The sequence below is a fragment of the Bos mutus genome, chromosome 21 (assembly GCF_027580195.1).
Source record: "Bos mutus isolate GX-2022 chromosome 21, NWIPB_WYAK_1.1, whole genome shotgun sequence".
NCBI classification, from domain to species: Eukaryota; Metazoa; Chordata; class Mammalia; order Artiodactyla; family Bovidae; genus Bos; species Bos mutus.
In genome coordinates, this window is record NC_091637.1 from 22,720,211 (window position 1) to 22,742,396 (window position 22,186).

Below are 22,186 nucleotides of genomic sequence, written 5' to 3' on the forward strand. Positions count from 1 at the left end.
AGAGTAGCATGGAAACATATACAGTACCATATGTAAAACAGATAGCCAGTGGGAATTTGCCATGTGACTCAGGAAACTCAAACCAGGGCTCTGTGACAACCTAGAGGGGCGGGATGGAGGTTCAAGAGGGAGGAGACACAGACCTGTGGCTGATCCGTGTTGATGTATGGTGGAAACCAAGACACTGTTGTAAAGCAATTATCCTTCAGTGAACAACAAATGAAGTGGAATGATCTATGATCCCTCTAATTTGCAGGGTTTGGAGATTCCAAAGCCTTCGGGAACTGACTTCCGATCATTCTTGGGGAGCTTGCACTGCCCTGAACCCTCTGCTTCTCATTCACTCTGACACAGACCTGTTGTGGTCTCTCTTTTGCCCTCCATCAGCCAAGAATGCACAACTCACTTCCTTGACAAGTTCCTGTTCATAGTAAGACATCCATGAATACCAAGCATTTGGCAAATATTTCAAGAAAAGCCAAAGATTCAGGGGTCATGACAAAGGCATGTTACCTCTCTCAGCCCTACTCCTCCCTTTTCTTGCTCACCCACAGCCTTCCTGCCCTCACCCCTAACCTCCTGGGATTGCCGTGGGAACTTGAAGTTCTCTCCGTCTTATACAGCCCCTGCCTACACACGCATGCAGCTAAACCTTCCAAGGTGTTCTAAAGGAAAAGCATCACCCTCTTTAGAAGACAGCCAGAGTTATATACTCAGAGAAGAACAATTTCTTTTTTTTTTTCTTAGAGTGTAGTTGCTTTACAATGTTGTGTTAGTTTCTGCTGTAGACCAAAATGAATCAGCCGTATATGCACATATATCCCCTCCCTCTTGGACTGCCCTTCTTACATCTAAAGGGAGTCTCTTGTAGACAGCATGTGGATGGCTCTTCATTTTTCATCCATTCAACCGCTCTGTGTCTCTGTGTTGGCTTCTGTACAGTAGCTGAAGCAACCACATGTCCCAGTTTTGAAGGAGCAGCCTCATGCAGATGAATTTGTCATTCAGCTCAGCTCCCGATTGTCTCTCTAACATTTGTGCTTGTCAAAGCAGCCTACAGTATTTAAAAAAAAAAAAAAAACTTTTAATTTTGTATTGGAGTATAGCCAATTAACAATGTTGTGATAGTTTTGGGTTAACAGTGAAGGGACTTAGCCGTGCATATACGTGTGTCTTTTCTCCCCAAAACTCCCCTCCCCTCCTCAGCCTGCTGTATTTTTAACACCTTTTCATAACTAAGGACATGCCAAGACCTGTCTGTGTCCCACAGGGAGACTCTCATCATCTAGATTCAGGCAAGCTGGAAGCGAGACCCTCAGGATCAGGTTTTTGCTACATACCCAGACATACACAGTCCTGTGGGACTGGAAATGTGGACTCTGATGGCCACCAGGGTCAGAAAATTTGGAGGTGTCCCCTGAGTGGCAGTTGCAGAAATTAGGGCTCCAAATGAGCATGTCAGCTGCTTTTCTGGGTGATGCTGGTGAGATGGAGTGAGTCGGAGGGCAAGTGCCAAGAGGCCACTACAGCTGACAGCCTACCTTCCCTAAAAGCAGCTACACAGGCCACTAAATGTGAGCCAGGCCTGAAGCCAGCCCTCGGACCAAAGCTCCAGGACAAGCAAAGAGACCTCCTCCTTAGAAAGGCTGGGGGTGTGTTTCAGTGCACTGCCTGGGTAGTGCTCAGGAGGTGGTAGCCTGCCAAGAACCATCTCTCTGATTGGCACAGTCCCATGGGACCTAGGAATGCAATCCCCACCCCTACACCTCCCTATCCTCCCACTGCTTCATCCCAGCCCTGTTCCTGCTCCCCCCCATCCCTGGCCACCAGAGCCACCAGATCAAGGTGCATCCCCTGGGTGGCAGCTACAAAAACCATGGTACAAGATACAGATGAAGACAAAAATAGACTCATGGACTAAGAGAACCTTTGGTTACCAAAAGGGTATGGTGGAGGGGGATAGACTGGGAGTTGGGGATCAACATATATACAGTGCTATGTTTAAGATAGATAACCAACAAGGACCTCCTGTACAGCACAGGGAACTCTGCTCAGTATTCTGTAACAACCTAAATGGGAAAAGAATTTGAAAAAGAATAGATACATGTACATGTATAACTGAATCACTTTGCTGTACACCTGAAACTAACACAACATTGTTAATCAACTGTACTCCAGTATAATATATATATATATATATGTATATATATACACCAGGGTACCAACAGTAACGTCTTCCCTGGTGGCTCAGTTGGTAAAGAGTCTGCCTGCAATACGGGAGACCCAGGTTCAATCCCTGGGTCAGGAAGATCCCCTGGAGAAGAAAATGGCAACCCACTCCAGTATTCTTGCCTGGAGAATTCCGTGGACAGAGAGCCTGGTGAGCTACAGTCCATGGGGTCACAAAGAGTCGGACATGACTGAGTAACAAACACTTTCACTTCCACCCACAGTAAAGCTTGCTTCCAGGGAGCACCGGCACCACGGAGCATGGCAGAGGGTGAGCTTGAAGACAGCTCCCAGCCTTAGTAGTCTGTGGAAGGGATTTTTTGTCAGAAACCTGTTCCATAGACATAGTCAGGATGCTTAGCTAATAGGCTTCCTTCAAGGAAAAAGGAGCACCTGGGTCTCTGGCCTCTCGCTGTGCCCTGGGGGAGTTTAAGAACTGTTTCTCCACTCTTCAGAATCCTCTGGGACCCACAAATATAAGCCCCATTAGCCACCAGAGCCACGTGATGTGAAGGTGTCCCCTGACCACAGTCACAGAAATCAGGGTGCCAGATACGAGTATAAGCTCTCTTCCAGGTGACTCCATTTATTACAGGTTCCCCTGTCCTCCAGAGTCAGGTGATCCAGAGGTGTCCTCTAGATGACACCCGCAAAGTCAGGGCCAACTTGAGTATAAGCTTTCTCCTGGGAGATTCTGGACCTCCGGAGCACGGCAAAGGGAGAGTATGATGGTTTCACCCGCCGGGCCTTGTCCCTGGAGTGTTCCAGCAGGCTCCTACAAGTGTGTCTTAAATTAGATGCCTGCCCCTCAGGCCTCAAAATGTTTACAGCAACTTATCATATTATCTATTCCTGCCTTCAAAATAGATTCATCTGTACCATTTTCCTAGATTCCACATATATATGTTAATATATGATATTTGATATTTATTTTTCTTTTTCTGACTTACTTTACTCTGTATGACAGACTCTAGATTCATCCACTACAAATGACCCAATTTCATTCCTTTTTATGACTGACATATAAACATGGGGTAGGGAGAATGGAAAAGTGGGATAAACTGGGAGATTAGGATTGACATACATACACTTCCATGCGTAAAATAGACATCTAGTGGGAAATTGCTATATAACACAGGGAGCTCAGCTCAGTGCTCCATGATGACCTAGAGGAATGGGATGAGGGGTGGGATGGGGGCGCGGGTTGGGAGGGAGGGGATGTATGTATACATGAAGCTGATTCACTTTGCTATACAGCAGAAACTAACACAACATTGTAAAGCAGTGTACCCCAATTAAAAAATAATAATAAAATGCAGTTATTTTAAAAGAAAACGTTTATCGAATTCTCTATGCAGGTCTGCTCTTCCTCTTATTTTCCCTGTTTCAGTTAATGGTACCACCCGCTATCTGCATGTCCTCCTTAAATCCTTTTTCTCCTTCACTCCCCTGTATCAAATCAGTCACCAAGTCCTATTGGTTTTTCTTCTTCTTCTTTTTTTTTTATGGTTTTTCTTCTTGAGCATTTACCAAGTTGATCTATTCTCTCTAGTCCCCCTACTCCCACCCTTTTGTGTCTCACCTCAGTTGGTTCAGTGACCACCTAACTGGTCCTGCTGACCCTTGCCTGACTCTTCCCCATTTGCATCACATCCAGGGCAATGTTTCTAAAGCACCAATCTGATATTTTACCACTGCTTCAAATAATTAAGCCATTTTCTATTTCCTTCAGGATAAATTCCACCAAACTCCTTACTATGGATAATAATAAATTTTCATTTTATGGGCACCTGCTTACCTATTTAGTCATCTCTCCTTACTCCCACTCCATGTACTTTAAACTTCAGTCATAAAAAAACTCAATTTATGATTCTCCCAATGCATTATATTTTCCTTCATGTCTATGCCTTTTTGTACACCATTCCCTCTATGTAAAACAATTTTCCCCCAATTCCCACCCCCTTGTCCTCATGTATTAGCTTAGCTATTCCTGCATGTTAAAATCTTAGCCCTCTCTCCAGTCTGCATTAAATACAGTTTTTATGTGCCAGTGACATCAGTGTTTATCAGAACCCTTATGTCATGTTATTGCAATCACCTGTTCCCCTGCAAAGCCCCCTTCTAAAATTGAGTTTCATGAGGAAACCTAGTGCACATCATATTCTTAGTTCCAGCACAGGGTCTCACACAGAGTAGGATTTTGTAAACATTTTTGAATGAATGAAATAATGGTAATGATTTATTTCATTTCAAAGTATAAGATATATAGTCAAAGCTGTACTCAAAAGAAAATAGGTTTAAATATTTTAAGTTTTTTAAAAGCCAATTCTCTGATGCCTCAGTCAGTAAAGGATCCACCTGCAATGCAGGAGACCTGAGTTCCATTCCTGGGTTGTGAAGATCCCCTGGAGAAGGGAATGGCAACCCACTCTAGTATTCTTGCCTGGAGAATTCCATAGACAGAGGAGCCTGGCGGGCTACAGACCATGGGGTCGCAAAGAGTCAGACAGACACAACTTAGTGACTAACACTTTCCCTGTTTCACAAATACTAACTCAAAGTTTTAGAAATTTCCATGTGAGTTAGAGTTACAAGGAAATTTCTTTGATTTGACAACTATCAGAAAACAAAAGCAAACCACCTGCTTAAGGATAAAACAGTAATGTTCCCTTTAGAGTTGGAAGCGAGAGAAATGTGCCTGCTCTAACTTATTATTCAGCATTGTTCTAGAGACTTTAGTTAATACAATGCAATAGTTAATAGAAAAATACATAGGGCTTCCCTGGTGGCTTAGATGGTAAAGAATCTGCCTGCAACGCAGGAGACATGGGTTCGATCCCTGGGTCTAGAAGATCCCCTGGAGAAGGGAATGGCTACCCACTCCAGTATTCTTGCCTAGAGAATTCTGTGGACAGAGGAGCGTGGCAGGCTACAGTCTATGAGGTTGCAAAGAATCAGACATGACTGAGTGAGTAACACTTTCACTTTCATAGATATAAATATAGGAAAAAATGATAAAATTGTCATTACATAGAGGTGATATGATTGTTTACTATTAAAAATGAAGAAAATTACTTGAAAACTATTCAAAATAATCACTTTAGTAAGATGATTAGATACCATATAAATATGCCAGTGTTTATTGCTTTCCTAATTGTGAACAATAAACAACTATAAAATATATTTTAAAAGAGCCTGCTTACTATGGAAGTAAAAAATATAAGATGCCTAATAATCTATCAAAAAATACACAGGACCTACCTACACTCTGGTTAAGAAATAAGTTCTGGAGGAAAGTGCATGGGTGTGAATTTCAGATCCAAGGTGTGCTAGCTGGTGTCCTTAGGGAATTTTAACCTCTCCTTGTGTTTATATTTGAAAAGAAACACCAACAAAAGATAAGTACACCTGTGATTAGCACTTCTCTGGAAATTTAGGTTCTGGGCTGGTTTTGCCTTGACCAGCTTCCTTAGCTGTAAGACAAAGCTAACAATGGCTGCTTCCCCAGAGTTGGAAAAAGACTGTGAGAATCTAAGGGTTCATGAAGCATGTGTTTTGCCTTTTGTGAGATGCATAGCAGATTTCATAATTAGAGCAGTGACATCTCTTTTTTGTCAGAAAGCCTTGCGGTGTCTGCCAGTCTCTCTAGGCAGAGCACTGCAGGAAGATGAGACATCCTCAAAACCAATAACCTTGCTGGATCTCAGACATCATCCAAGGTCACCCAGCTCTTAAGAATCAAATGAGGGACTTCCAAGGTTGTCCAGTGGTTAGGACTCTGTGCTTCCAATGCAGGGGGCCGGGGCTCAATCCCTGGTCAGAGAACTAAGATCCCACATGCCACACAGTGCGACCAAAAAATAAATAAATAAATAAAAAGACACCAATTTAGAAAAATGCAAATGGACTTATTTTTTAAAAAAGGAACCTAATGCGATTCCTCTGAGCTTCACACCCCAAAGCCCAGCAAACTGCTGAGACTTCGAGACTTCTCAAGATGTAAGGGAAGAAATTCTTTCAATCCTTCATGTTCCTCCCTGTGTCCCGAGATGTCACGTACAGTCTGTTCACCCCACACTGACCCAAATGTAAAACGCAACCCTTCTTTGTGTTCCCTGATATTATCCTCTTTCACAAAAGTGGGGATGAGCAAAATCTATTTCCTAAAGATTTTGTATTCTTCCTGAAGGAGGAATGTCACATTGCATGTGCATAGTGGGCCACTTAATGATCCATATTTGATATTTTTGTTTCCGAAAACCTTCTTTGCGACAACCCACTGCTAGGAATTTCTGTTTCTCTGCCTCCACATTGATCTGGCTTCATCAGCTCCTCTTTTCCAACCAGTCTTGCATTACCTTTACTCAACTTCAGCCTACTCTCACTTTCCAGTGCAGAGCAAGCCCACCCTCTTTGGCTCCTGCTCTTTGACTCCTAGATGTAAACTACCCCCATCTTCAGCTGACCCAAGCCCTTTGCTTCAGCAGCATCCCTCGCCTGCCATAGAGGAGGGGTAGGAATAGAAAGAGCCGTGTTTCCTATTACGTGCGATGAAACCCATTTGCTGGCTTGTGGCCAGAATGCTAAATGGTATTTGTCATGTGATTCTGTGTCTCTGTTCCTAAAGGAATTTGCCTTTGTCATATCTGTTTTTATTCCAAAGGTGTCCCTCAGCCTAATGTAACTTGGTTGAAGAAAGGAGGATCTCTGAGTGACAATATTTCCTTGCTTTTCAATGGATCCCTGTTGTTGCAGAACCTTTCCCTTGAAAATGAAGGAACCTATGTCTGCACAGCCACCAATGCTCTTGGAAAGGCAATGGCAACATCTGTCCTCCACTTGCTGGGTAAGCACCAACTCCTTGTTTTCAAGTGCTTCCTATAATATGTTCGAAGTAGGACCCGGTTTTGTGGATTCTGAAGTCAAGGAGTAAACAAGTGGACGTTATATGGTTTTAACTATTGCTGTCACTGTCTACTTACAAACAGGCGCTAAATCTAATACTCTATCTTACCTGTTCTTCTCTCAGAAGGCTGTGACTGCCTTGCTGCTGCTTCTCTGCCTAAGAACCTACAATGAGATATAAACTTTCTGCCCAGAATCAAGATCCTTCATATGCTGCCTCTATGTGTGTGCTTGTGTGCCAAGTTGCTTCAGTCCTGTCTGACTCTTTGTGACCCCATGGACTGTAGCCCACCAGGCTCCTCTGACTGTAGGATTCTCCAGGCAAGCATACTGAAGTATGTTGTCATGTCCTCCTCCAGGGGGATCTTCCCAACCCAGGGATCAAACCCACATCTCGTTCATCCCCTGCATTGGCCGGCAGGTTCTTTACCGCTAGCACCACCTGGGAAGCCCATTCTGGCTCTGCTGCGTTGCTTTAGTCGTGTTCGACTCTGTGCGACCCCATAGATGGCAGCCCACCAGGCTTCCTGTCCCTGGGATTCTCCAGGCAAGAACACTGGAGTGGGTTGCCATTTCCTTCTCCAAGGCATGAAAGTGAAAAGTGAAAGTGAAGTCGCTCAGTCGTGTCCGACTATAGCAACCCCATGGACTGCAGCCTACCAGGCTCCTCCGTCCATGGGATTTTCTAGGCAAAAGTACTGGAGTGGGGTGCCATTGCCTTCTCTGATTCTGGCTCTACATGTCCTTAATTTATAACCCTGGCCTCTGTTCTAAGCTAGCACTAAACTCTGTTCTAGGCAATGCACTTTCCCGCACTGTGATCCAACACCACACACACACCATGCAGCTTACTCTGGAAATCTGGCTTCCATTCATACTGCTCTCCCAGGAAGAAGTGGCCTAGCTTACGGTGAAGAGTGCTGGATTCATGATCTCCAAAGGAGAGAATTTTGCTTCAGGACCAAAGACACAGTTTCAGTCACTCAGAACTTCATATGGCCAAAGTTTTATTACAGTGAAAAAGGGACAGAGAAAGCTTCTGACATAGACATCAGAAGGGGGCGGAGAGTGCCCCCACTCACCAGTTCAGGTGTAGCTTTATATACTTTTTCAATTGATTACTAGCAATAGATTAAAAGAATATCTCAAGGTTTTAAAGGTCTTTCTAGACCCACTCCCACAACATACATCTTAAAATAACAGGAATAGTCAGAAGGTTTTTCTTAAGAAGGAGAAACATGTCCTCAAGCAAGATACATTGTTGTTATATAATCATTAGTTCAGTTCAGTCACTCACCGCTCCGACTCTTTGCCACCCCATGAACTGCAGCACGCCAGGCCTCCCTGTCCATCACCAACTCCTGGAGTCCACCCAAACCCATATCCATCGAGTTGATGATGCCATCCAACCATCTCATCCTCTGTCGTCTCCTTCTCCTCCTGCCTTCAATCATTCCCAGCATCAGGGTCTTTTCCAATGAGTCAGCTCTTCACATCAGGTGGCCAGAGTTTCAGCTTCAACATCAGTCCTTCCAATGAACATCCAGGACTGATCTCCTTTAGGATGGACTGGTTGGATCTCCTTGTAGTCCAAGGAACTCTCAAGAGTCTTCTCCAACACCACAGTTCAAAAGCATCAATTCTTTGGTGCTCAGATTTCTTTATAGTCCAACTCTCACATCCATACATGGAAAAACCATAGCCTTGACTAGACGGACCTTTGTTGGCAAAGTAATGTTAGCTCTGGGCTTAAAGAAAGTTAGTCTTAGGGGAAATAGATTGTTGTAGCAACTCAGAGCTTAAGAAAGAATGTCTTAAGTGACTAAGACAAGGAATGTAGAAAAAGTTTGTCCCTTTCTCCTCCTTGAGGGTCCTGGTCTTCTTATTGATCTACCTAAGAATTAGCTCTTTCACCGTCCTTTAAGCTACCTGAATTCTCATCTCCTATGTGAATCTTTCTCTGATTGTTTTGGACCTCTCCTTTCTCACTGCTTAGTCCCTGACTGAATCCTGACACACATTAGCTTCCAGTTGTTTCCTCCACTAAATTGTGGGTCCCTTCATGCTAGAGACCATGTCTAATGTTTCTTTTGTGCCCTAAGAATATAATATAGTATGAGGCACCCAGCAGGTGCTCAATAATTACTAATCGGTGGAGTCAGTATTATAGTTTGGGAAAGGTCATTGCAGTGAGCCCCTGGCACAGGATGGCATTTGGATGCTTCTGCTGCTGTCTTTAGGGATAATATCTGGAGCTCAGCAAACTCTTGACATCAGAATGAGCTTCAAGTTGCGATGGTTTAAGACTCAATAAATAATGCTCCTCTTTCCCCCCAGAGTTTGGAAGCGATTAAGAGTTAATCACAGAAGTCAGCTAGACCGACATGAGCTATCATTCATTACTTCCCCTTTGTATCTCCAGCACCTCAGATAGGTGTAAGTATTAAATATGTGTCTCATAAATGGATAATATTGGATCAATGGCAGAACTGGTATGAGATTATAGAACGCACTGCTGAACTAAGGGGATGATGGAAGGAGCTTTCTCCATGGCTTTTCTTGTTGGCAGTTAGAGGAACCCAGAGACATAAATGGGTTTCCCTGATGGTTCAGCAGTAAAAAATCCACCTGCAATTCAGGAGACCCAGTTTCAATCCGTGGATCAGAAAGATCCCCTGGAGGAGGAAATGGCAACCCGCTCCAGTGTTGTCGCCTGGGAATCCTGTGGACAGAGCAGTCTGGCCGGCTACCATCCATAAGGTTGCAAAGAGTCAGACACAGCTGAGCACACATGCAGGCACAGAGACACAAATAGATGGGGAGTTGGAATAGTCACGTGTGAAGCACTTTCATGTTCATTACCTCTTTTGATGTTTACAATAGCACAGTGTTGGGGGCAGTAATCTTTTATCCAGTTGTATAAATGAGGAAACCTGAGACTCATAAAAGTGTGTGCTAGAGCCCAAATATATAGTTTTCTCTTTCAGTGTTGCTCATATCACCCTCCTGGACTCTTAGTGCTGGCCAGAAAGACCCTGGTATGCCTCTTGTTGCTGTTGTTCAGTCTCTAAGTCATGTCTGACTCATGTGACCCCATGGACTGCAGCATGCCAGGCCCAAAGACCTCTGTGGTCCTCTAGGATCTTAATATGGAAGATTTTCAACAGATAGGGTAGGCTTAGCCTGTCTAATGCTAGTGCCTTCCCTCAGGTCCCTGAGAAGTCAGTTCCGGCCTTACCCCTTCCTTCCCCCCTCCACTCAGGGGTCTGCATGGTGTCTCAGTTCTGCACCACACATCTCTTCTCTTCACACATCTCTGCAGTCAGGCAGCTCTTGACTCTAGTCACGTGACTGAGGAATCAAGAATGACGTCACACAGTATACAGCATTCCCCACCATCGTCTGCTCTTACACTTAATGCTGTACAACCTTCCTAAAAGTGTGCACCTGTCACCATGTGATGTTCCCTATAAAGCATCACCCCTTGCCCTGTTCCCAGAGCTGTCTGGAGGGGAGGAGCCTGTCAGCCCCAGCTGCTTCCTCCAGTCCCTTCTGGAATTTCAGTGAATATATTTTTTCCTACCTTGTTAGTTAGGCTGTAAACCCTGAATACATGTAGAGATGCTATATGTTAGTGTGGCTAAGAACCTGTTAAACTTGTCCTTCCATATGCAAGCTTAAAAAAAAAAAATCCACTCCTGAGGAAGCCCAGGGAGCTCATATCCCAAATGTGCATCATTATTTGTGGTAACACAGGTATTGGTTTTCGAGTTGCAAAATGATCACTAACTTGGTAAATGTTTATAGAGGAAAGATTTGCTAAGGATTATTGAATCAATTCTTTCATTGGTCTTCTTTCACAAGTATGTTTTCCCACACATATTAACTTTGTTATGTATCAGTGCTTAGTCACAAGAACCTAATTGACGTATGTCTTGCAAAACTCTTTAAGAAGCCAAGAGATAGGGACAGAGTTAAGAAAATCAAAATATTTATGAGAATGAGGTTTAACTCTGTGCCTGAGGATTTGCAAAGCATGAAGATAATGGGACACTTTATTCTCAAAATAGTGACATATTATCTACAGCTACAGATTCATTCTAAAGGAGATCAGTCCTGGGTGTTCTTTGGAAGGAATGATGCTAAAGCTGAAACTCCAGTACTTTGGCCACCTCATGCTAAGAGTTGACTCATTGGAAAAGAGTCTGATGCTGGGAGGGATTGGGGGCAGGAGGAGAAGGGGACGACAGAGGATGAGATGACTGGATGGCATCACTGACTCGATGGACGTGAGTCTGAGTGAACTCCGGGAGTTGGTGATGGACAGGGAGGTCTGGCGTGCTGCGATTCATGGGGTCGAAAAGAGTCGGACACGACTGAGTGACTGAATGGAACTGAACAGATTCTTTATTGAGAATAAAGATCCTTGGTACTTAGGATAAAAAAGAAAATCAGAAATGCCTGAATCACAGGGAACCCATACTGCTGATCTCAGCTCCTTGTAGCTGAAAATGAGTGAATTGCAGAAGGATACACAGAAGTTGCTCTCTGACCTCATGTTTAACTATGTCTACTCTATAGGAACAGTAAAGGCTACATCATTTCAATCTTTTAAATCTTTAGCTAGTGTCTTTGATTTTCAGGTTATGTCATATAGAATGTAACTCTGCAAATAGAGATTCTAGAGATGTGGATGCAGGGAGAGCATAGAAGGAGAAAATCATGTTGAGTTGCCATTCAACAAGCCAGCTCATGTTATTTATGAGATCATTACCTAGGGGTATTTATGTGATACTGTTTTCTCTTCTTTTCGACACAATGCTACCATCCTTACAAGCACCTTCGTCCATTCATTCAACATTCATCTTAGTCTGTTTGCACTACCATAACAACGTAGCACAGACCAGCATGGAGGGGGTGGCTTATAAACAACAGACATTTATTTCTTGCAGTTCTGGAGGCAGGGACATCCAAGATCAAGGTAGGGCCAGATCCGATGTCTGATGAGGGCCAGCTGCCTGGTTCACAGACAGTAGTCTTTTTGCTGTGTCCTCTTATGGCCAAAGGGATAAAGGGGCTCCCTGGGGCTTCTTTCATTAGGGCACTAATCTCACTCATGAGGGCTCCGCCTATGTGACCTAATTACTTCCCAATGCCCCCACCTCCTGCATGTTAGGATGTGACACGTAAATTTTAGAGAGACACAAACATTCAGACACAAACATAGCCATGTTCAGCAAATATTTGCCCAGTGCATGCTTGCTTTTGCCAGAGCTGGGAATATGTAGATGACCTAGTCCTTGAGAAGCCCATAGTCTAGAGAAGGAGATGCTCATGTGAACAGATATTTGAAGCAGAGTGACAAACGCTGTAATGGTTGTTTGTTGTTCAGCCGCTAAGTCATGTCTGACACTTTGCGACCCTGTGGACTGCAGCATGCCACACTTCCCTGTCCTTCACTATCTCCTGGAGTTTGCTCAAATTCATGTCCATTGAGTCGGTGATGCTATTTAACCATCTCATCCCTCATCCTCTGCCACCTCCTTTGCCTTTTGCCTTCAATCTTTCCCAGCATCAGGCTCTTTTTCAGTGAGTCAGCTCCAAAGGACACAGTAGCTCTGAGGAGGGGTCCCTAATGCTCTCTGGAGAAGCCAACCAGGTTTCCACATAAGTCAGGATGTTGCTCTGGGAGGAGGAAGAAGAATGTTCCAGGCAGAGAAATCAGGATGTGCAAAGGCAGAGAGAAGTTCCATGTGGAATGGAACATGGAAATCAAATGAATGCCTTCAAATCAGTTAATTAAAAGATTGGATACTCATGAGGCTGAAATTGCTGGTAAAGGTGACATCTTTGGAATATTTAAAACTTTGATTTATTGAAACTACCTACATTGTTCTACCACCTCCTGCACACACACACATGCACCACACACACATATGCACCACACACACATACATGTGTACATTGTGGAATATGCCAAGCCTTCAGTGGCTAGCATTTCAAAGAAATTCATTGGTCACCTTAACAAATCCTGGCTGAGCACCTAAGTATATAATGTGTCTAGTCTCAAGGATTTGGCATTCCAGTCAGAGAGATGGATAATAAACCAGTAAACAAATAAGTGTACAGGATATTTCTCTGTGGAAAGTGCTATGAAGAAAAGGAAGTAGGATGGTGAGCCCAATGGTGATTGTGCATCATTTAGCCCTCTGAGGAGGTGATACTTGACTCCAGACCTAAAGGATAGGGTGGAGACTTCCATCCCAAGAGGTGAGGAAAGAGCATTTCTGGCAGAGGGAGCAGTAAGTGCGAGGACTCTAAAGTGAGCACAGGCTGTGCGTGGTCAAGGAACAGAAAGAAGATTCGTTTGGTGAGGGTTCAGTGGGGTAGAAGGAGAGGTGTGTGAGATGAAGCTGGAGAGTTTCTGAGGACCAAATCGTTCAAGCCTCTGAAGGTCAAGGTAAAGACTGGAGTTTTATTCCCAAAATATGAGAAGCCACTGAGGAGTTCTATGTGGGAGGAAATAATGATCTACTTTTTCAATTCATTTGTGTCAAAAATCATTCATCATAAAACAAAAAAAATCAAATTGGACCTCATCAAGAATGTGCTAATCAAAGACACTATTAAGAATATGACCACACAAGCCTTAGACTGGGAGAAAGATTGGCAGTCCTATGTCTGATTAAGAACTTATGTCCAGAATATGTGAGGAACTATTACAGTTTAACAATGAATTCTCCCCTCCCCGAGAAAGACAATGGCAAGAGACTTGAAGTTCACAAAAAAGACTGACAGATGGAATCAGGAAAATGAAAATTGAAAGCACAATGAGATACAGTATCACACCTACCAGAAGAGTGAAAACCAACTGATGATGGAAACTTTTTGGCATCAAAAGAAATTCCCAATGCACTGCAGATAGATGGATAAAATGGGGCAACCACATTGGAAAACTATGTGGCAGTTTCTAATAAACTTAAGCACATACCTACCCTTGACCCAACAATTCCATTCACAGGTATTTACCCGAGAAAAATGAAAACATGTTCACACACACAAAAAAATACAAGCATGTTCTTTTCAGTCTTTACTTCATAATGACCATTAATAGGAGAATAGATAAACTATGGTATATTCATACAATGGAGTAGTATTCAGCAATAAAAAAGAATGAGTTACTGATATACACAACTATATGGGTGAATCTCAAAAACATTATATTAAGCAAAAGAAGCCAGACAGAAAAGAGTACATATTGTATAAAGTCCAAGAACAGATACTACTGATGTATGTTGACAGAAATAAAGAAGTAGTTGCCTTGGAGGAGGGGCAGTGCAGTTCAGTTCAGTTGTTCAGTTGCGTCCAACTCTTTGTGACCCCATGGACCGCACCACACCAGGCTTCAACGTCCATCACCAACTCCCAGAGTTTACTCAAACTCATGTCCATCAAGTCGGTGATGCCATCAAACCATCTCATCCTCTGTTGTCCTCTTCTCTTTCTGCCATCAGTCATTCACAGCATCAGGGTCTTTTCCAATGAATCAGTTCTTCGCATCAGGAGGCCAAAGTATTAGAGTTTCAGCTTCAACATCAGTCCTTCCAATGAACACCCAGGACTGATCTCCTAGTCCTTCCAATGAACACCCAGGACTGATCTCCTTTAGGATGGACTGGTTGGATCTCCTTGAAGTCCAAGGGACTCTCAAGAGTCTTCTCCAACATCACAGTTCAAAAGCATCAATTCTTTGGTGCTCAGCTTTCTTTATGGTCCAACTCTCACATCTGTACATGACTACTGGAAAAACCATAGTGTTGACTTAGATGGACCTTTGTTGGCAAAGTAATGTCTCTCCTTTTTAATATGCTGTCTAGGTTGGTTATAGCTTTTCTTCCAAGGAGCAAGCATCTTTTAATTTCATGGCTATAGTCACCATCTGCAGTGATTTTGAAGCCCCCCAAAATAAAGTCTCTCACTGTTTCCATTGTTTCACCATCTATTTGCCATGAAGTGATGGGACCGGATGCTATGATCTTAGTTTTCTAAATGTTGAGTTTTAAGCCACCTTTTTCACTCTCCTCTTTCACTTTCATCAAGAGGCTCTTTAGTTGTTCTTCGTTTACTGCCATAAAGGTGGTGTCATCTGCATATCTGAGGTTATTGATATTTCTCCCAACAATCTTGATTCCAGCTTGTGCTTCATCCAGCCCAGCATTTGGCATGATGTGCTCTGCATATAAGTTAAATAAGCAGGGTGACATTATACAGCCTTGATGTACTCTTTTCCTGATTTGGAACCAGTCTGTTGTTCCATGTCCAGTTCTAATTGTTGCTTCTTGACCTGCATACAGATTTCTCAGGAGGCAGGTAAGGTTGTCTGGTATACCCCCATGTCTTGAAGAATTTCCCACAGTTTATTGTGATCCACACAGCCAAAGGCTTTGGCGTAGTCAATAAGCAGAAGTAGGTGGTTTTCTGGAACACTGTAGCTTTTTTGATGATCCAATGGATGTTGGCAATTTGATCTCTGCTTCCTCTGCCTTTTCTAAATCCAGCTTGAACATCTGGAAGTTCACGGTTCATGCACTGCTGAAGCATGGCTTGGAGAATTTTGAGCCTTACTTTGCTAGAGAGTGAGATGAGTACAATTGTGCAGTAGTTGGAACAATCTTTGGGATTGCCTTTCTTTGGGATTGGAATGAAAACTGACCTTTTCCAGTCCTGTGGCCACTGCTGAGTTTTCCGAATTTCCTTGTATATTGAGTGCAGCACTTTCACAGCATTATCTTTTAGGATTTGAAATAACTCCACTGGAATTCCATCACCTCCACTAGCTTTGTTCATAGTGATGCTTCCTAAGGCCCACTTGACTTCACATTCCAGGATGTCTGGCTCTAGGTGAGTGATCACATCATTATGGTAGTCTGGGTCATGATGATCTTTTTTGTATAGTTCTTCTGTGTATGCTTGCCACCTCTTCTTGATATCTTCTGCCTCTGTTAGGTCCATACCATTTTGGTCTTTTATTGTGCCCATCTTTGCATGAAATGTTCCCTTGGTATCTCTAAATTTCCTTGAAGAGATCTCTAGTCTTTTCTACCCTATTATTTTCCTCTATTTCTTTGCATTGGTCACTGAAGAAGGCTTTCTTCTCTCTCCTTGCTATTCTTTGGAACTCTGCACTCAGATGGGTATATCTTTCCTTTTCTCCTTTGTCTTTAGCTTCTCTTCTTTTCTCAGCTATTTGTAAGGCCTCCTCAGACAACCATTTTGCATTTTTGCATTTCTTTTTCTTGGGGATGGTCTTGCTCACTGTCTCTTGTACAATGTCACAGACCTCAGTCCATAGTTCTTCAGGCACTCTGTCTATCAAATCTAATCCCTTGAATCTATTTGTCATTTCCACTGTATAATCATAAGGGATTTGATTTAGGTCGTACCTGAATGGTCTTCCATTCAGGTATGGTCTTCCATTCAGAAAGTAGTGGTTTTCCCTGCCTTCTTCAATTTAAGTCTGAATTTGTCAATAATGAGTTCAAGATCTGAGCCACAGTCAGCTCCCAGTCTTGTTTTTGCTGACTGTATAGAGCTTCTCCATCTTTGGCTGCAAAGAATGTAATCATTCTGATTTCGGTATTGACCATCTGGTTGTGTTGTTGGAAGATGGTGTTTGCTATGACCAATGTGTTCTCTTGGCAGAACTCTGTTAGCCTTTAACCTGCTTCATAGATGAGAGGATGCTTTATGAGTGATGGAATGTATATACCTTGCTCTGGATCATGGTTACCTAAGTACATACAATTGTGAAAACTCATAGAACTGCATGTTTGACATATAAGCATTTTTTCTTATATGAATTATACCTCAGTAAAAAGAGGTGTATTTTTTTAAAGAAATGCATGTATGTCTTGCCTTGAACTGTCTTGCCTTTATGAAATATGACATAGAGTTAGGTATGGCATCAGACACACTGGGTTCCAGTCCAGCTGCAGGACCTTGGAAAAGTCACATAGCTTCTTTCCATTTCTATCTCTGCAAGTAAAAATAATCTAAATCAAAAGATGGCCATGAGAATTCAATGGAAAATTGATGTTAAAGTGTTTAACTCAGTACCTATTACCTGGAAACTTCTCAATAAACTAAGCTATTTCTAAAAATGTTTTAAATAAGCTGTAGGGCACCTAAAAATGTGTACTGTTCTGCTTTGCAAATGATATGCAAGTTAGGACAAAATTCCAAAATCAGAAGGAAGCACTGGAAAACAGTTAAGCTAAAGGCATAGGTGTACTCAGTGGAGCACCCTGTGGACACAGCTGGTAGCTATTACTTACTTGTGATTATTTCAAGAAAATCTGGTACTTTCTGTGATCATACACAAATCTGTCATCGTCATGTCCTACTTCATCTTTTTATCCAGTGTCAAAAGGGAAAGGAAAGGCTACTTGGAACGAGGACTAAAAGGAAAACAAACCATGATTATTCGAAGTGGTCAGCTTCAGCTTTTTTAAAGGAAACTCCCATTTTCATCTTTCCAGAAGGCTCTATGGCTAATTATTTATTCAGCTTCAGGTCTCATCTGAAGTTTAGATTAAGAATTAGTAGAGAAGTAAGAATGGAATTGAAATGTATCTTGAACCTGTCTGCTTAATCCCTGCTCCCCGCTAAATCATCTTTCATCTCTCTCAGTCTGATCCACTTTTGAGAAAGAGAATCCATTAGGGCATCCCCCGGAGAGACCCTCCTCTCTTGGCTCTGCTTGGAGAGTCTTGAGAAGCCGGCCTACTGCACAGAGTTTCTCCTCCTTCTCTGGGATTTTTCTGGCAGATCTAGCTGGCCTGAGACAACCCCTTTCCCAGGCTGTATGTCTTGCTTGAACTGTCAAGGGGCCTTTGTGAAATGTGAGGTAGTATTTTGAAAGAGTTAGAGTTGGCATCAGACGCACTGGGTTCCAGTCCAGCTGCAGGACCAAGGGCTCCATCCTGGCTGGAATAACCCCCCGCAGTTATGACAACGAGCTAGGCAAGGGAAAATGAGATTTAAAGGACCCCTTTACTCCACCTGATGGCAGATTCTCTGTGTGCTGCTCAGAGAGCCCGACGGGCAGCTAACCAGAAAGCAGCTCATAGTTGTCTTTGGCCGGGTCGTCTCCAGCCCATCATCCCTTCTCCTCCAGTGGCCATCTGTGACATTCCTTTTCTTTCTGCAGAGACTTTCTGGGAGCTTGGCAACTGGACTCATTGTTCTGCCACATGCGGCCACTTGGGAGCCCAAGTTCAGAGACCCCAGTGCCTGATGGCCAACGGGCAGGAAGTGAGCGAGGCCTTCTGTGACCAGCTCCGCAAGCCACAGGCTGCGTTCCAGCCCTGTAACATTCAGGACTGCCCCCCAAGGTGTGTGCAGTCACTCTTCTCTCCTTGCTACCAGTGTTTGACTTGTTTGAAAATGCATAGTAATGTGGAATGAATAACTCAACCACTAAGATTTGTTTTATGTGGACTATACTAGGTGCTCAACTAAGTAGTTTATGTGGATCACTTCACAGTCACCTATCAAGTCAATATCATTCATTTTCTTTTTTTAAAAATTTATTTTATTTTTTTGTTATGCTACACCACATAACCAACCAGGGATTGAACCCGAGTCCCCTGCACCAGAAGCTCGGAGTCTTAGCCGCTGGACCTCCAGGGATGTCTCCAGTGTTGTTCATCCTCTATTATATAGTTGGAAAAACTCCCCTAGGCCACACAGTTATGAGAGCCAGAATTCAAACCGGGTTAGTCTGATTTCAGATCTTCTGGAGTTAATTGCCACTCTCACCTGCTCCCTGCACTCACAATGTACCTTATGAGCACGGGGAAGCTGACTTCATGGGTTCACCTCAGAGATATGTCAGTAGACCAGCATCACAAGAGAGACTTGTGAAAAGCACCATTCCTTAGATTCTACCCCCACGGGTGGTGTTGTTATTCAGTTGCCTGTCATGTCTGACTCTTTGTGACCCCATAGACTACAGCACGCAGGCCTCCCTGCCCCTCACCATCTCTCAGAGTTTTCCCAAGTTCATGATCATTGCATTGGTGATGCCGTCTAGCCATCTCATCCTCTAATGCCCTCTTCTCCTTCTGCCCTACATCTTTCCCAGCATCAGGGACTTTTCCAATGAGTCATCTGTTCTCTTCAGGTGACCAAAATGTTGGAGCTTCAGCTTCAGCATTAGTCCTTCCAGTGAATATTCAGGTTGATCTCCCTTAAGATTGACTGGTTTGATATCCTCGCTGTCCAAAGGACTTTCAGGAGTCTTCTCCAGCACCACAATTCAAAGGCATCATCACTTCTTTGGTGTTCTGCCTTCTTTGTGGTCCAGCTCTCACAGCTGTACATGCCCACTGGGAAGACCACAGTCTTGACTATACGGACCTTTGTTGGCAGAGTAATAATGTCTCTGCTTTGCAACACACTGTCTAGGTTTCTCATCGCTTTCCTGGCAAGAAGCAATCGTCTTCTGATTTCATGGCTACAGTCACCATCCACAGTGATTTTGGAGCCCAAGAAGAGGAAATCTGTCTCTACTTCCACCGTTTCCCCTTCTATTTGCCATGCAGTAATGCAGCCGGATGCCATGATCTTAGTTTTTTTTTTTTTTTTTTTTTTTTTTGCTATGTAGTCTTAAGCTGGCTCTTTCACTCTGCTCCTTCACCCTCATCAAGAGGCTCTTTAGTTCCTCTTCACTTTCTGCCATTAGAGTGGTATCATCTGCATCCCCAGGGGTAAAGCCATTAATAACCTTTCAATATCATAGATGACACAAATCAATAGTTTTAAAAATATCCAAAATCAAACTCATAATCTCCACCAAATCTGATCTGCCCCTAGTTCGTGTTCCAGATCACAATGACCACATTCAAAGCTACCCAGCCCCCTTTCCTCTCACTTCCATCCGTTCCTGTCAGTTTCCTACTGTTCCCAATGTCTTTGTCATTCCTCACAAGGGCCACGTCAGGAGCCTCCTGAGTTTTGTCTCCTCTCTAGAGTGCCTTGTCCACTCTATAAGCAGAAACATCTTTTATTTATTTTTTATTGAAGGATAGTTGCTTTACGATGTGTTTCTACCATACAGCAAAGTTAATCAGTCACATGTATACATACATCCCCTCTTTTTTGGATTTCCTTCCCATTTAGGTCACACAGAACGAAAAGTAGAGTTCCCTGTGTGATACAGTAGGTTTTCATTAGTTATCTGTATTATACAGAGTAGTGTATATATGTCAACCCCAGTCTCCCAGTTCATCTTCCCAGATGGCACTAGTGGTAAAGAATCTGCCTGCCAGTGCAGGAGCTGCAGGAGACAGGTTTGATCCCTGAGTTGGGAAGATCCTCTGGGGGAGGAGATAGCAACCTCTCCAGTATTCTTGCTTGGAAAATCCCATGGTCAGAGGAGCCTGGTGCTACAGCCCATGGGGTCGCAAGAATCAGACAAGTCTGAGTGACCAAACAGGTGCTACCTCCTTTTTTCTTCCCTTTGGTTTCCATGAGTTGAAAATCACGTTTCCAAAATTTCCAACTAATTTTGCCCTAGCTCTGCTCTCTGAGGCCACACAGCTGATGGCTCTTACATCTCTGAGGACTATTTTATCCCGCCCCGATGCTATCGTCTCTACATGGTGATTCTGTTGCTTCTTAGTGAAAGGATATCTGAGAGTACAGCTGGGAGTTATTGTGCTGCTGCCCACTCCCAGAGATATGTGTCAGCCTTGAAACAGTCATACTGCTAGGATGGGCTTTCTCTTTGGAAGACAGTCCCCATAGGGTCTGACCTACTAAGCTCCTGTAGTTTTTGTTCTTAGGTGGCTCACAGGCGCGTGGTCAGAGTGCTCTGTGTCTTGTGGTGAAGGATTCCGCAGTCGGCAAGTGACATGTAAGCGCACAAGAGCCAACGGAACGGTGCAGGCGTTGCCACCGAGAGTGTGCATCCTCAGAGACAGGCCTCTGGGGAGAAGACCCTGTTCCAGTCACCCCTGTGTTCAAGGGCTCTTTGAACAAGGGAACCAGGTAATGCTGACAAATCTAGTGTTTAAAAATCATCCAGTCCCTGTGGTCAAACCCACATATCCAAAAAGGGACTTCCCCTGGCAGTCCAGTGTTAGGACTTTGCCTTCCAATGCAAGGGATATGGGTTCCATCCCTGGTCGGGGAACTAAGATCCCATATGCCATGAGGCCAAAACATAAAACAAGCAATACTGTAACAAAACCCCACCCATCAGGGCCCTTCCCCACAGGGGAGAGGAGAGCGCAGACTCCTGCAGGACATTCAGGAAACTCATCTGCACAGGGAGCTGACCACACCACACACCAGCTGGTTCTATTCTATCCTAGACCTCCCGGTCAATATTAACACAGGCTGCAGAGAGCAAAAGTTCCCCTCAGCCCTTCAGAAAATGTTCAGTATTGTCAGTGTGGGAGAATAATACACTCTTTCTGCATTTCTGCCCTGCAGTGCAGCAGTTGTTGCTCTTGAGAATCATTGTGCTAATTCTTAGGTCATTAACTCCAAGTCCTACATGACTACACACTTCTCCAACTGGAGAGGATGCAAAACAGAGGGAGATACATCTTTCTGGAGAAATAAAGTTAATTAAACCATGAAGAACCAAGGAGTTGGCAAAAACTATCCCCTCCACCACTAACATGGAAGGGGGGAGTGTGGGGGAGGGGGGCATGCCCCGGGGGACAGTCCAGTCTGTGAAGTTTCACGCAGTGGCGGAGGAGGGGCAGCTGGGTCAGGGTGGTGCCTCTTCTGGTCCCCCAGGCCGCTCCAGGCCATTCTCTAAGCTGGCCAGGGCTCCTGATGGCTGTGGAGGTGCTGGATTTGAATCCCAAAGTCCATTTGACTGGATCTCAGGGAGCCCGGCAGGGCTGCTTTTGTCTTGGTCAGTCATCCATGGGTTGTTCTGGGCCTACTTTACTTGTGCGGGTATTGCTGGGCAGTCCACAACAGCAATGTTATATTATGAACCTCCATATTCTCCCAGCCACGCCCCTCTTTTTCT

The 22,186-nt window shown here is 43.8% G+C and overlaps 1 protein-coding gene across 1 annotated transcript in view; it reads left to right on the top strand.

Annotated features, from left to right (window-relative positions):
• The window catches only part of LOC102277636 (ADAMTS-like protein 3), a 111,077-nt gene that overhangs the window by 56,742 nt on the left and 32,149 nt on the right, over positions 1–22,186 (top strand). The window contains exons 9-11 of the mRNA XM_070358201.1: positions 6,893–7,075; positions 18,344–18,527; positions 20,982–21,186. Coding sequence (XP_070214302.1) covers positions 6,893–7,075; positions 18,344–18,527; positions 20,982–21,186 — 572 coding nt within the window. The remainder of the gene's footprint in view (positions 1–6,892; positions 7,076–18,343; positions 18,528–20,981; positions 21,187–22,186) is intronic.